General features: G+C 32.9%; 2 protein-coding genes across 3 annotated transcripts; both read right to left on the bottom strand.

The window, feature by feature from the left end:
- Positions 1 to 1,293: 1,293 nt before the first annotated feature.
- LOC109813636 (aluminum-activated malate transporter 12) lies at positions 1,294 to 6,357 on the bottom strand. The gene is made up of 6 exons (XM_020377858.3): positions 5,752 to 6,357; positions 5,469 to 5,609; positions 3,406 to 3,678; positions 3,122 to 3,243; positions 2,885 to 3,028; positions 1,294 to 2,254 (listed from the first exon to the last, which is right to left on the bottom strand). Exons 1-6 carry the CDS (start codon positions 6,038 to 6,040, stop codon positions 1,670 to 1,672), a joined length of 1,554 nt encoding a protein of 517 aa, XP_020233447.1. The 5' UTR covers positions 6,041 to 6,357; the 3' UTR covers positions 1,294 to 1,669.
- Positions 6,358 to 8,084: 1,727 nt separating this feature from the next.
- Positions 8,085 to 13,387, bottom strand: LOC109795281 (Calcium-binding EF hand family protein). Of its 2 annotated transcripts, none has more exons than XM_020354737.3 (7): positions 12,618 to 13,387; positions 12,373 to 12,475; positions 12,215 to 12,280; positions 10,670 to 10,843; positions 10,464 to 10,560; positions 8,609 to 8,745; positions 8,085 to 8,531 (listed from the first exon to the last, which is right to left on the bottom strand). In XM_020354737.3, the coding sequence occupies exons 1-6, from the start codon at positions 13,165 to 13,167 to the stop codon at positions 8,620 to 8,622; spliced, it is 1,116 nt and encodes a 371-aa protein (XP_020210326.1). In that variant the 5' UTR covers positions 13,168 to 13,387; the 3' UTR covers positions 8,085 to 8,531; positions 8,609 to 8,619. The 2 variants fall into 2 exon arrangements, with proteins under 2 accessions (XP_020210326.1, XP_020210325.1); XM_020354736.3 differs by having other exon boundaries at positions 8,085 to 8,510; positions 12,618 to 13,386.
- Between the last annotated feature and the right edge of the window lie 1,067 nt (positions 13,388 to 14,454).

The following is a 14,454-nucleotide window of genomic DNA, read 5'->3' as shown; positions in this document are numbered from 1 at the left end:
GTCGTTTCTTCTAAAAAATAATAATTTAGTTTGCTTATCTTTGACCAAACAAGTTATAAATTGAGAAGGATGTTACAACTTCAATAAAAATTATATAACATTATTTTTATGTTTATTTTTCTATTATTAATAATATTTCTCTTCATAATAAATGAAGTGATAAAAAAATATATTATATAAATTATTATATAATTTTTATTTTATGCATTACTCATGAATTAATCCACTGTTATATGTGTACCAAAAAGAATATTAGCTGTAATATGTGAAATATGATTTAATTGGCTGCTAAATAAATTCCATTTCATAATCGCCTCTCAAGTACGGAGTTGATGGTGGTAAGCAACAAAATACTCTATTTAATTATGCATTGAAACATAATAATCCTATGAATAATTACCAGATCAAAACAAATCCTGTGAACAATTACTAATAATTACGTGAGAAAAAAATTAATTTAATTAGTAGAATCCGCTGGATGGGTTAAGAAAGCTAGTTGAAAAAGGTAAATAATCCACGGGCCGAAGGAATCTTGTTAGAGGCTAATGGGCCAACTTGTGGTTGTAGCCCGTTTACAAGGTTCTAACGGAAGACCTTGAGAGCGGCCCATCTACATTAAAAGGAATATTTTCTGCCATAGAGCTGGTAAATAAATATTTTTAAGTGCTCATGAATAATTAAGTTCAATCTTCGATATTACTAAAAAAAAGTTCAATCTTAGTTTTCTGGTTAACAAGAAAGAAAAAAACTATTTTGTTTTGGATTTTGAGTAATGTTATATCTTTTTCAAATATTTCTAATACTTAGTTAAGAAAATATTAAATAAAAAGTAAATATATTTAGTATGTTATAAACTTAAAATGCATTTAATATTTTCTTTATCTAATAATTAAGAATATTAGTTGGAGGATTTTGCAAGAAAATTTGAAATGATTCGTAGGTTTTTAACTTTCATTTTAAAATGCTTTGGATGATTCACACAACTTTTTAAAATGATTTTTTTTCTTCAAAAAACCTTTCATTTTAGTCATCCAAAGCATTTGTTCGATTTCCTATTCCTTTCTCCATCCTCTGAATTAAAAAGTCACAGTTTTTTTCCTTTTAAAATTACATTTATTTTTTACTTTAAACAATTCTAATTGAGTCAATTGTTGTAATACACAATGTTAGAACTCGAACTTTATTACATGAACCAACCACTTGGTGATAAACAGTTCATAAAAAAAACTAATAATTAAGATATTGTTACTTATTAAATCATGTATCCCTTATTATTTGAAGGGGAAGATAGGGTAATTTCAACATGAGATTGCTATATATTGCGATTAAAACGTCTCATAGCAGAGAATTATTAGCTTTTGATTACATTTCTGTTTTTAGAAGACCTATTAAAACTACATAACTGCCATGCTCTCCCCACATATGCCTTATTCTCGCACAGACACTCAAATACTTAACACTTCTAGTGGGATGATAAACATCACTTAAGTAGAATACATATATATATAAAACATGTTTGAATACAAGTTTACAAGTACTTTTAAGAATTTCTCAACTGAAAATTATTTCTTATTTTCAGTAGAGAAGTTCTAAAAAATACTTATAAGTTGTATCCAAACATGCTCATACTCCTATAACAATCCAAGTGGATTGATTATCTATCAACTAATTAATCTAATGCATAAGAAGGCAAGTCATTGTTCACTATTTTTGGTCTCTCACAAGTCACAACAATCTCATCATCATCTCTGAACTCTCTAAAGCGTGACAACTTCGCCAAGTCCTCAACTTCATCTATAACACGATCCAGCTTTGCCACCATCTCCACAAGCATAGAAGTGAAAGCAGCAAAAGGCAATGCTTCTGAGAACTCAAGGCTAGCCATTGCAATCTTACTCAGCAACGGCTTTAAAACCTTCTTGTGTCCTTCCATTGGCATTTCACCAGAGAGCTCTTTGGATTTATATTCAAACATGGAAGAACAATCACTCCTGACACTTGAGAATGATAATCTAGTGTCCTCTTCAGGGTGTGCAACTGTTCCACTTTTCTTTGAGCCTAGAAAGAGTTGTGGTTGGGATTTCAAGTCATCGTTGAGGTTTTGTAGAGCTTCATTCAGGTTATCAGACAGCACTTGAGGGGAGAATTGACGTTTGTTCCTTATGCTGTTGGCCAGTTCCCTTAGTGCTTTAGACACTTCTTCCGCAAGACTGATGCAAGACTCTTTGTATAGGGCTTTAATCGACCCTGGTGTCTTTATTAATTGATATAAAAGGTGAAAGCATATATCAGTAGATTATGTACATTTCCCCCCAAAAGAAAAAAACTATTTTTTATAGAAAATAAGTTATGTACTCATGATGTAAATTTATACCGTCATCTAATTACAAACCACCATTTATGATAAATTATTGATTTTTATAATAAATTAACAAAAATTATATTTGATTCTGTAAATTTTATTACATGATTATTAATTAAGTGTATGTTTGGATACTAGTTTGAAATTACATTCAACAAAAAAACACACATTTCAATGTAAAAAAAGTAAAAGCTTGAAAATGTAACTTTTTTTTCAACCGGAGATGAGTTCAACTCAACTATTTTCCAAACACACCCTAAATTCCAATTTTTATACTATGCTAGCTAAGAAAATAATGGTTTTAGCTTTTTCATTTTTGATTGATAGACCTGACCCACCTGACTAAATGGTCACATGCAGATAATGTAGCCTGAACATTGTTCAGATCATAGAGCTTAATGAATGATTAATATTCCAAGTGTTTTGTTATAGTGACCTTATATCAAGTGGTAAGTATTTTGTATCCAAAAGCAATCACATAGTGCAATTCTTTTATTAAACTAGTTGATTAAGATATGGTACCTGAATTTCAGATAGCAGACACCCATGTAGTGCAACAACAGTGTAACTAAACTGGCGAAGAGCAGTTCCAACAGTTGTATACTTCTGCCATGGGATTCTATGCCAATGTCTTGACCATCTTGGCTCCCAGCTTGCTTGTAATGCCTGTTTAATTGCACATTCATAAAAATCGACTGCCACAAACAAACACGTATCTCGGATATGTTTAACTTTACTAGGAAAGTTCACAACAGTTACCAGTGTTTCATCTTTAGCTTTGGAATCCAAAACAATCTTGTAACCTTTGTAAATCAGATCGTCGGATGAATCATCTTGAGTTTCTTGATTTTCAGAATCATTAAAATATCTCGTGACACAAGCTGCATGATTCTTTGGACCATCAGCGATATATATTGAATAAGACAATAGAACTAACCTTTTTTGTGTTCATAATGAAATAGAATAGTACTATTTAACAATTAATATTTTTTTTTTTTTCAACAAAATGGAGTGCTTTTCTTTAACATAAGGTAGAACAGAACCTTCTATAGAGTTGGCTAGGCCTTCGAGCTTTGATATGGTGGAGTTATGGAGGTCTTCCCCTGACCAATTTGGAAATACCAATAGACTCATTAGAAGACATAGGCCACCACCTATGGCAATGGTGGCTATGCGATCTTCTGCAATTTCCCACACATTATTGACTCGGTAACTTGATACAGTTATCAAATTGAAAGTCAAGAGAAATATCAAGACACCATAGTCATAATTCTTCTTGATGTGGGGAATGAACCTCACATAAGTAGTTATAGCTCCTGTCATGCCAACCAAAAATAAAACAATTAATGGTTCAGCAAAACATGAAACAAGAGGATGATTAATCAAGAGACAAAAAACTTGATTGCAAGTTCTTTACTTTTTGAAGAAGATGATGACAAGTTATAGCTTACATGAGGAGAAAAAAACTTGATTACAAGTTCTCATTTTGTAGAGGAGGATTTTCATTTTTGGACTATAGCCATGTTTTCTCAATTTTCCTATCTCAGTTTGTTTGAACATGATAAGCAATTAAAGGAAGAAGGTTTTTATGTTTTTGGTCCATAGGTTTTTTATTGGACCGATTCGAGGTTCATCTCAGCTTTTGTGAGACTTGAATTCGTTTTTGTTGGGATACAAACAAGTCTCACATCGATAAAATAAAATAAGAAATAATAACTTATATAATACAAACATACTTCAATGATTGAGAGGCCTTTTGGGTATGTTTATGTAATAACCTTATAAAAATAACTTTGTAAGGAATGATTCAGATTCGTCTATAATTTACTCGTATTATTGGCCAAATTTTCTCATGTTACTCTTGTTGATAGTTATTATTGTTTTTGTTTCTTAAAGAATTAATAAATAAAAATATTAAAAATTATTGTGAGATATATTGATAACATTAAATAAAATATTTTGATAAAATATTATTTATTTATTCTTTAACTATTATTTTCAAGACAATAAAATAATAAAACTGTTATTATTATTGTTTAACTAGTTGGTTAAAGTTTGTTTCATTTATGTTATTTGGACATAAAATTTGGACATAAAACAAGAAATAATAACTTACATAATACAAACATACTTCAATGATTGAGAGGCCTTTTGGGTATGTTTGTGTAATAACCTTATAAAAATAACTTTCATAAAATATCTTCTCAGACAAATACTATGAAATAATCCCATGAATTTTCGACTAGGCCCGGTAAGGAATGATTCAGATTCGTCTATAATTTACCCATATTATTGGCTAAATTTTCTCATGTTACTCTTGTTGATAGTTATTATTGTTTTTGTTTCTTAAAGAATTAATAAATAAAAATATTAAAAATTATTGTGAGATATATTGATAACATTAAATAAAATATTTTGATAAAATATTATTTATTTATTCTTTAACTATTATTTTCAAGACAATAAAATAATAAAACCGTTATTATTATTGTTTAACTAGTTGGTTAAAGTTTGTTTCATTTCTGTTATTTGGACATAAAATTTCAAGTGCTTTTTTTTTTTTAATGTGATTAATTTGCAAGGATAATATAGTAAGGAATGGATTATCGTTTTTTTTATTTATTTTTTATTTTACTACGACGGTATAGCATAGTTTTAAAATTATTTAGTTAAATAAAAATAGTTTAAAATTTGACAAAAGAGAGACTCAATTCCTGGTCACTTCATCATGTAATGTGTTTTGCATTTATCACCAAACCAAATGCGTTTTTGTGTAATAACATTTTGAGTATGTTGTTTTTGTACAATTTTTTAAAACATGAGGACCCTATTTTGATATTTTATCATACCTGTTTATATATTTTTCTTTCTCTTCATATCGCATCACAAGTAAAAAGTGGGAACAGCATTTGGTATCCTTGTGATATTTTAAGTGCATGTTATTTAGATGTAACCTTTTAATTCGTGCCCCATGCTATCTTGAATTTCATCATGCATGAGTAGATTTCCTTCCTCAATATTTTGGTAATTGACCAACAAAATCATTTCCAATGATTAAACTAGAAGCCAAGATTCTTTCACGTACGTAATAAGTGGTCATACTTACCTAAAATAAAAACTGCAGCACCAATGAAAACAGCTTGAAAAATCCGACCAGGGATGTCTGCAACATACTCAACAAGAAATGCCAATGATCCTGCCAGCATAGTCCCCAACCCTCTGTTTAGTCCTTTGCCCAATGTTGCTCCTGCAGTATACATAAAATCAAGAGAAAAAGCAAAAAGGATGAAATGAACATTCTTCAATAGTACTTATACTACCAATGGTATGATCTAAAAACAAGAAAATATCAGTGAGAATGAATAGCTATTACTATTAGCTAGCCTTACCAACAGTAAACTCCATGACCACAACCACAGTGAGGACAGCTGACATGGCGTTTTGTCCAATCCCTTCAAACAACGGCTTTATTAGATAGAGCAATGAAACTAGTGTCAAAGCCAGGCCCACTTTCAATGAATGGACCACCCTTCTTGGGTCCTCTTTGCCCACTTTCAGTGCTGTTCTCCATGCCAAACCTGAATATCTTTTCACTTTCTCACCAACACTATTCATATCTTTCCAAATCCAATGGCTTGTGGTGCTTCTGTTACTTGCATAGTAATTGGCTTCAGCCATTGAAACTTTCAAGCCTTGAATATAACCAGCTATAATAATATAATTTGAGTAAGATAACCCTTATATAGAAGTTTCAGTTATGCAACGTTTAGCTTAAAAGCATGCACAAGGTGGCAAGGATGGAAGAGTGTTAAATATAGAGGGGGGGAACTTATTGTTTCCTTTGATGATACGGAATTTTTGAACTGGATACAGACAATTCCAGCTCCACTGGGTTTACAAAGAGAAAAGGACGTTGGTACTTGGTAGCTTTCTCAGGTGCATGGAATGAATGGAGAATTAAACAGAAGCATACATATATATAAACAAAAGGGTGTTTTGTCTTTGGTGGTAGCAGGACATCATGGTGCACCTTCTTATAGGGGATCCAACAACACGTGGCACCCCTTTTATCTTGAGCTTGAATTGTTTATTTTCAAATAGAATTATTTAGACTGACGTGGACGGTTTCGAATTCTGACATGTCATAGAAGGCTTAATGCTAGTGTTAATTTTGAAGTTGACTATAGCTGATATATGCTTCTGAGTAGGTACTCTTTCAAGCACACACTTGTAATGGTACCGGACAAATTTTATGAATTTATGTTCAAACAAGTCTCACGTTCATAAAATAATACAACAAATAACAATTTATATAATACAAACATACTTCAATGATTGAGAGGCTTTTTGCGTGATGACCAAAAGTAAAACCGTGAGGGCTAAGTCCCAAAGCGGACAATATCTCATCTCATCATTGTGAAGTATGTTTGTAATAAAATTATAAAAATAACACTCATAAAATATTCCATCAGATAATAACCCCGTCAGTTTAGTATTATCGCCTAAGCTATTTTGTCGTTTATTCTTAAAAAAGAAATAGTTTGCTAGCAATGTATTGAAGACTGAAGATCATATTATTATCAATCACATCTATATTTGTCCCTCTCCTATCGCTTTCTTTTCAAGTGTCGATTAACACCTGGATGTCCGCATGTCATTTTCTTATTAGTTTTTTTAACATGCCATGCAACTAGGTTGTTGGGCTTATATTAATTTATTAAAAATTTTGCAAGAAATCTCACTTATATTAGCCGTGACAAAAGGACTATAAACTGAATGTCAAGATAAACTAACTACGTAATTAGGTGTAGTACTTTACGGTAATGAATACTAAAGATCTATTTAAGCATATGATCATAACGACCTTTTGAGCAATTACGTGTAAGGAAAAAAAATGAATAACATATCGTAACAGCTGTTTAATGAACTCGGGAAGCTAGTTGTGTAGCATGAAAGAATTAATTTGGAAACTTAAAAATAAACCTGTAATAGCAATGTATTTTGAACATAAGAAATTAGTCTAGCTATTTTTCAAGTGGGATTATTGGTAGCCGAGTTATCGAAGGGAGGCTTGTCTTTGGTTGTAGCAGAGCAGGGACATCAATTCACGGTTCACCTTCTTACAGGGGATGTGATCTACTTAAATTCGAGACACCAGCCGCGGTCTCCTCAATCCATGTAAGCTATTACTTTATAATAAAGGTTGTCTTTGAAATTTTAAACCCTGGTCTTCTTTACAATTTTTTCAAAATTTTATAATAAGAAATTATGAAAAACTACTCTCTTTTTTATTTATGATTTTGTATTAGAAAAATAATTTAGTTTTACTGAAATTTGCTTAACATGTCTTTTATTTCAAACGTTTTTGTATTTTAAAAAGAAGGTACAATCAATATCAAGAAATCATTAATTGTTTCAATTTAATCCTTAAAACTCTTGAATATAATTTTTTTTACTGTCCTCATTAAAATAAAAAACATAAAACACTTTCACTATTTAAAGAAAAGGTACTTAATCATTATATTTTGAGATATCAAATTAATAGAAAAATTGTAAGAGACCAAATTGATCACAAAATGAAATAGAGCTTTACTCAGTTACCATAGTCTTTTATATCGAAAAACCCAAAACTGTTGACCTTTTTATTCACGTTTTGTGGAACACAGCATGGTTGATACTTGGGTCCAAAATTATTTTAACAGTTTTGTGGAACACAGCATGGTTGATACTTGGGTCCAAAATTATTTTAACAGTGCTACTAGGATCATAACGGTCATTATAGTAATATGGTACATGTATTATCCATTGAGAATTGAGATGTTCTACTTAATTAATAATGGCTGAATCAGTGATTTGAAAAATTGTATATTATTCTACAAATTATACAATGAAGTTGTGATCCTATCATCCTCCAACTGATCCAGATGTGTGACTATACGACAAGCCACGGTGGATCCTATCAGCAAATAAGAACTCGCAGATAATATGAATGGAAAGAAGCAATAAATGTCGCCATCGTACAAAAAACCCACCAGGATAGAGACTAGGAACCTACTAAGGGCCGAAACATCAAAATTCTGTCGTGTAATTATCTTCAAATACTGATTCCTTGTCACTAAAACATTATAGAGAAACTTTTCTTCGTATCCTGCAATCGATGATTATAATCCTTTATAGAGAAAATATTCACTAAATGTTGGTAAGAAAAAATAATAAACAGGGAGGGAACGGAAGAGTTGCCTTTACCTAACATGAATTTACCGGAACTCATCATGGTAATCACCATCATCATCTTCATCGTCATTGAAAATAGCACTATAAAATACGTACGGGTTCTCTATCATCTCAGTCAAACTAAGGCGGCCATCCTTGTCCTCGTCTGCCTGTCATAACATTATTTCATGACTTTCAGACAAAGGTTACCAATGAAATAAATGCATGATGTTATGCAACAAGTGTTGGGAGTGTGTATTGAGCCATCTTTCTCAGTAACTGTTACTTATAGCATTATTACAAAGTTTATTGAGATGTGACACAACAGATGAAAGAGTGCATTGCTGAGGCCATCGTCAAGAAAATTTAATCAGTCGAAAGATCTTAACATGTAAATTAAGCACGATGAATATAACCCCTCAAGTAAAAAGCACAAAGATAGGTTAACATATAATGCTTCAAAAGCCAGATTGTTAAATAGAAGATATGCACCTCAGCTCCCCCACCAAAGAAAAGAAAACCATTCCCTTCCTCCCTCCTAATTCAGTATAGAAGGGAAAGATGGCTAACATATAATAAAGAAGTCATGCACCCCAGCTCTCCCACCAAATGGGAGAAAAAAGTCCTTTCACTTGCTCTCTCTTGAACCAGTATATATATTTATTAAAACAAGTTTTCGTAGCAGCAAGGAGTGGAGAAAATTCTGGCTGTAGTGATCTATGCACTTAGCATATCAGAAACAAGACTTTATTTAACCATAACCAAATGCGCCTTTTCAACAACTAAAACTGCAGAGTAAAGAGGAAAAATGGATAATAAAATTGATTTACTTAACAATGAAGTCCTCCAAGAAGCTATAATAATAATGAAAACAAGCAGACAGCAATAAGAATTGCAAACAAAACAAATTTTAAATATTCTCATTCTAAAAGGGAACTCATTAATGAATGATTTAGATTTTAAAGAGATCAAATAGAAACTACAATTATCAAGTACAAGCTAAAATCTTTATTAAAAAAAAAAAGAGAGAGAGAGAGAGAGAGAATCTTTGGTGATTAAGAAGCAGCAACCACAACCAGCAAGCTATCACCGATACATACCATAAATATAGAGCAGATGAAGAATTGCCCTCAGAACTATCAAGCTAAAGAAAATATATCAGCTTTATCAACTATGACCTTATTACTTTCTGATATTTTGTGTACCGAAAGTCTGAAAATATCTAGCAATATTTATTTCAGACTTTTGTCTCAATGCACTTTTGCAAGGGAAGTTAATAGCTAGTCACCCATTAGTATTACTAGGGTGCAAAGTAGAAGGAGAAGCTCGCATAGCACAGAATCAAGGGAATTGTGAGACGTGAGTTAGCAAGGCGATTCTAACTGTAATCACCTGCTTACATGGCAGGAGAATCATGAGGAAAAAAGAAAAATCAGTTAAGAAGTTTTAAAGCAAAAAGAGGAATAAAAGTGGATGAGGGATAAAGGAGGAAACAATCAAGGATTGAGTTTGAGTGTGCGATTGTTTAGGAGGCTACAGGTCTGCTGAATGACCTTTGCAATATATATATTACATTTTTGTATGTTCGTTTTTTTGGTTAGCTTTTGTTTGCTGACAGCAATGGAGAGTCTGGTTGTGAACCTTGTTATAGTAATTGAGAATTATTCCAACTTTTATATAATCTAATACCTGGGTTCCTATCTAAGCACAAAATATTTACACAAAATAGTTATATATGTAATCCTAATCCATGTTAAACCAGTATCAATTGAGTAAATTTTTATTTGCATGATCAGATGACTTTGCAATAAAGATTTGGCACATTTGTCAACAATAAGAGTGTAATTATTGTAAGAGCATTCTTTCGGTGCCCCTTCCAATACAATACCTGTGAAATGATATAATCTGCTTGTTGCTTTGCATAATAATGCTCAGATGGATGGAGTTTCCCAATTATGGGCATTAGTTCAACATCTGACAAGAATCTGCAAAGACCAGGTTGATAACCCAAAATCAAAAGATAGTATTCTATTAGGAGTTGCTGTAATGATTCAAAGAAAACAGACTAATGATAGAAATAGAAAAGGTGAATACCCATCCCCATCCTTGTCAAGCTGAGAAAACAACACTCTAGCTGGAGCATCCATTGAATTATCAGAATGATGAGAATCATTGTGATTTTCTTCATCATAGTTTCTTACCAAATCAAACAGCCCATGGAAAAATTCTTTAAAGTTAACCTTCCCATCTCTATCTGTATCTCTTTCCCTGTGAAGAAACAATGGGTAAATCAAACAATAGTTAGCCAAGTCGGTGATATTTGCATATAAACTGAAGATTTTGATTCACTCCAGAGTTCAGACAATAAAATTAACTACAAATATTGTCCCCATTTCTGAGATATGGCAAAATAGTCAGCGAAAAAACCAATGTTTTTTAAATTACATGTTTTATAAGATAAAAGCTAATAATTGACAAATATTTTAGATTAACTTATCTAAAAAATGTTTTAGATTGAATTTCAAAAAATAAAATATATATTAGAAAATATAGAAAAATACCGGTTCAAATTGGTTTTCTGCACTGGTTTTTCACCAGTTTGGACTGGTACTTTACTGGTTCTCAGTGATTTTGAGATGCTCTGGTTTATTGGAGCTAATGAACAGGTAACCGACCAGTTCATGACTGGACCGTTGTATTGACTGGTCCAGTTTTTTGAACAATAAAAAAAACTATACAAATATTGAAGCATTTGCTAGAGGCGGCAAATGACTGCAAGGAAAATTTCATTTTTAAGAACAAACCAACATACATCCATCACTTACAAGCCATCATCTGGCATAGCTTAACAAAAGATTGAAACATTCAACTCCAATCCTAATAGATTGCATGGATTTGGCTGGCCACAAGAAATCAAGTCTTCATTGCACGAGTTACGCTTATACAAGATTAAAGATGGCTTCGGGAGTTACTCAGGATATATTAGGCTACGGGTGGTTTGGGAACAAGAGGAAGGCTAAGGAAAATCATGTCAGGTATACTTAATTACTTATGGTAGAAAAAAGTCAAGACTGCATATTTCTGAAGCAAACACTCATAAATCCCAATCTCCACCAGCATTGCTGCTTAATGGAAGTTTCCCTATTAAAGCTAGAAAAAAGCAAATAGTAAATAAGAGTTATTTGGAACACCATTAGCTTCTTGTAGGCAGAGGAGAATGAATAGATATTTTGTCATTTATGTTTAACTTCTTTTTAGTTTTTCATAAACAATTGAACATTGAAATCAATATTATGCCAATTTTATACAACTTAGTTTTTGTTTGCATACAACTTAATTTATTATATACCCAAGACTATCTTGATTGTGTCTTGGAATGATATTGAGTATCTTAGAGGATTGGTTTCTATATTTCTTTATTATCTCATTATTTGTTTCCTTAAGTAGTTAAGATTATGATCTAGCATTAGCTTTATGTTTTGTATCACACTGTAAGTCATCAAAAATTCACAATTCACTAGAAAAATCATTTAAATTCTCTAATCACTCAATTTCCACTCCCAATACCTAAAACATAACCCAGTAATATCAAGACTGATATATTAAGCCTTCATAGACTGTTTCTGATATTTGAGTTACCTGACTTCCTCCTTGCACAACCATTGATGAAGCTTAGGGTTTTTGCTGTCAGCCGGGTGCAGAAAGCTACAGGACATTGGAAAAACATTAGCAAAGAGTGAAAGGGATCATCAAGTAGACAACAACATTTCCAAACAAGTAGTAGATAGAGGTCTCACTCATTGAATTCAGTTAAGTTGAGAAGACCATCTCCATCAGCATCGGATGCATTGAAATGCTCTTCTTTCCACCAACCCATATCATAGCCGAAAGACTCATTATCTGACAAAAAACAAAACCACAACAGTCAAAACCCAATGTAGCAGCTCAGAAATCAGTGATCAAATACATTTGCAAAACTAGAGAGAATTATAGAAAGAAAGAAAGAGATCTAAGAGAAACGAAGTTGGAAAAGGGGAGCTGCCTGCATTTTGAACCCAACTGGGAGGATCGTACTCGGAGAAGGAAACGAAGCCATCGTGGTTCTTATCGTGGAGCTCCATCTCCCTCTGCGTGCGGTGCAGGACCTCGCGCTGGGCCTGCTGGAGGTTCCACTGAGTCAACTCGTGCTCGGTGACGAACCAATCGGTGGGGTCCACATCGATCTTGGGGAAGAGCAGAATCAAGCGGTTGGTCACATTAAACTTGTCCTCGTCGTTCAGGTAATCCTCCGCGTCCATGAAGTCCTCCCACTCGGGCTGGGACTCGTGGGCCGGGGCCGGGTCCGGGTCCAGTTCCGGATGGGCCTGATGGATGACCTTCTTCTCCCATTCCTTGTCCTCGCGGTGCCGCTCCAGCTCCGCCACCAGAGGGTCGAAGGCCACCGCGTGGTGGCGCGAGGGGCCGAGAGTGAAGTTGGAGCGGAGCTTGAGGCGGCGGTGACGGTGGCCGGAGTGCTTTATCGGAGAATGGGAGAGGAAGAGGAGCACCACCGCCGCCACGAGTATGTAAATGAATATGGACGCTCTGGCCATCACAAAATGCCACCGGATCTGATTCTGATCTGACTCTTTTCAATTCAACTCGTGGCGATCGCTTTTATCCCATTTTTAAATCGCATTTTTTCCTAATTAACTGGTTTAACTGCGTTATGGGGTTAACTCAGACTCTCTTGTCTTGCTCCTAACTAAACTAGGGTATTTTGCAGAAGCACTGAGTCTCCTGTCTCTCATTTGATAATCTCTACCAATACTGATGTTAATAATAAATCTATACTATACTTCTGTTTTAATGATTCTTAATAAATAATAAAACAAAGTGTTCATAATTATTTTACTCATTTTATATTTATTTTATTCCTAATACTTAACGTATACTTTGTATTTACCCATAATAAAAGAATATTACGTTTTTGGCTAAATAAAATTTGAACTATTTTTTTTTATTATCATATAATCATCTCCTCCATTTTTTTTTTTGAATTTTAATTTTTCTTCTTTTATAATTTACCATAAGTTTCTTGTGTCAACTTCTCACTCCCAATAAATATCACATACACTTAAATAACCACACAAGCTATCATAACAAATACATGTTGAGGTCTGTATTGCCAAAAACTCCATAGAACCTTATGGGCTAGACCAGCCCAAGAACCTTAAATTTTAATGATTTGATATTTGATATACTTTTTAATATTTGCGTGTCAATTCGAAGATGTTTAATATTTGTTAGAAGGTATGGATCGACGATGATTAAGGTAACATTTGCCTGCAAAAATATAAGAAATTAAAATCCACACGAAGCCCCCTTTCTTTAGGACTGCTATTCTTAAAACAAATTAATAAGTTGAAATTGTTATGATTTTTGAATTTAACTGAATATAAATTAATGTTATCGTTCATTTAAAAATAAAAATTAATAATTATGTACTAATAATATAAAATAGTTATATAATGCCAATTAATCACATTGATGATGGGATATATATATTATCAGTGATTTAAAAACCGGACCGAACCGGCCGGTCGGACCGGTTGAACCGGAAACCGGTGGTCCAGCCGGTCCGAATCTTAAGTTGGATCGGTTATGCAGTCGACCCGTTTCAAAACGGATTGAACCGGTCAATTTTTCGGTTCAACCGGTGAAACGATGGGTCAAACCGGTTTAACCACTTTTTTCTTTTTCTTTTTTTAAATTTTTTTAAGGGACCATAAACCACAAAAATAATAATGAAAATTGAATCTCTTAATGGAAAAGCAAGGAGTCTTATTAAATATAACAATGACTACTTGTTCTAATATTTTTTTTTTGCAATATATACA

This window comes from Cajanus cajan, chromosome 7 (genome assembly GCF_000230855.2).
Source record: "Cajanus cajan strain Asha chromosome 7, NIPB_CcT2T_4, whole genome shotgun sequence".
Lineage (NCBI taxonomy): Eukaryota > Viridiplantae > Streptophyta > Magnoliopsida > Fabales > Fabaceae > Cajanus > Cajanus cajan.
This window is presented reverse-complemented; position numbering and strand designations above follow the sequence as displayed.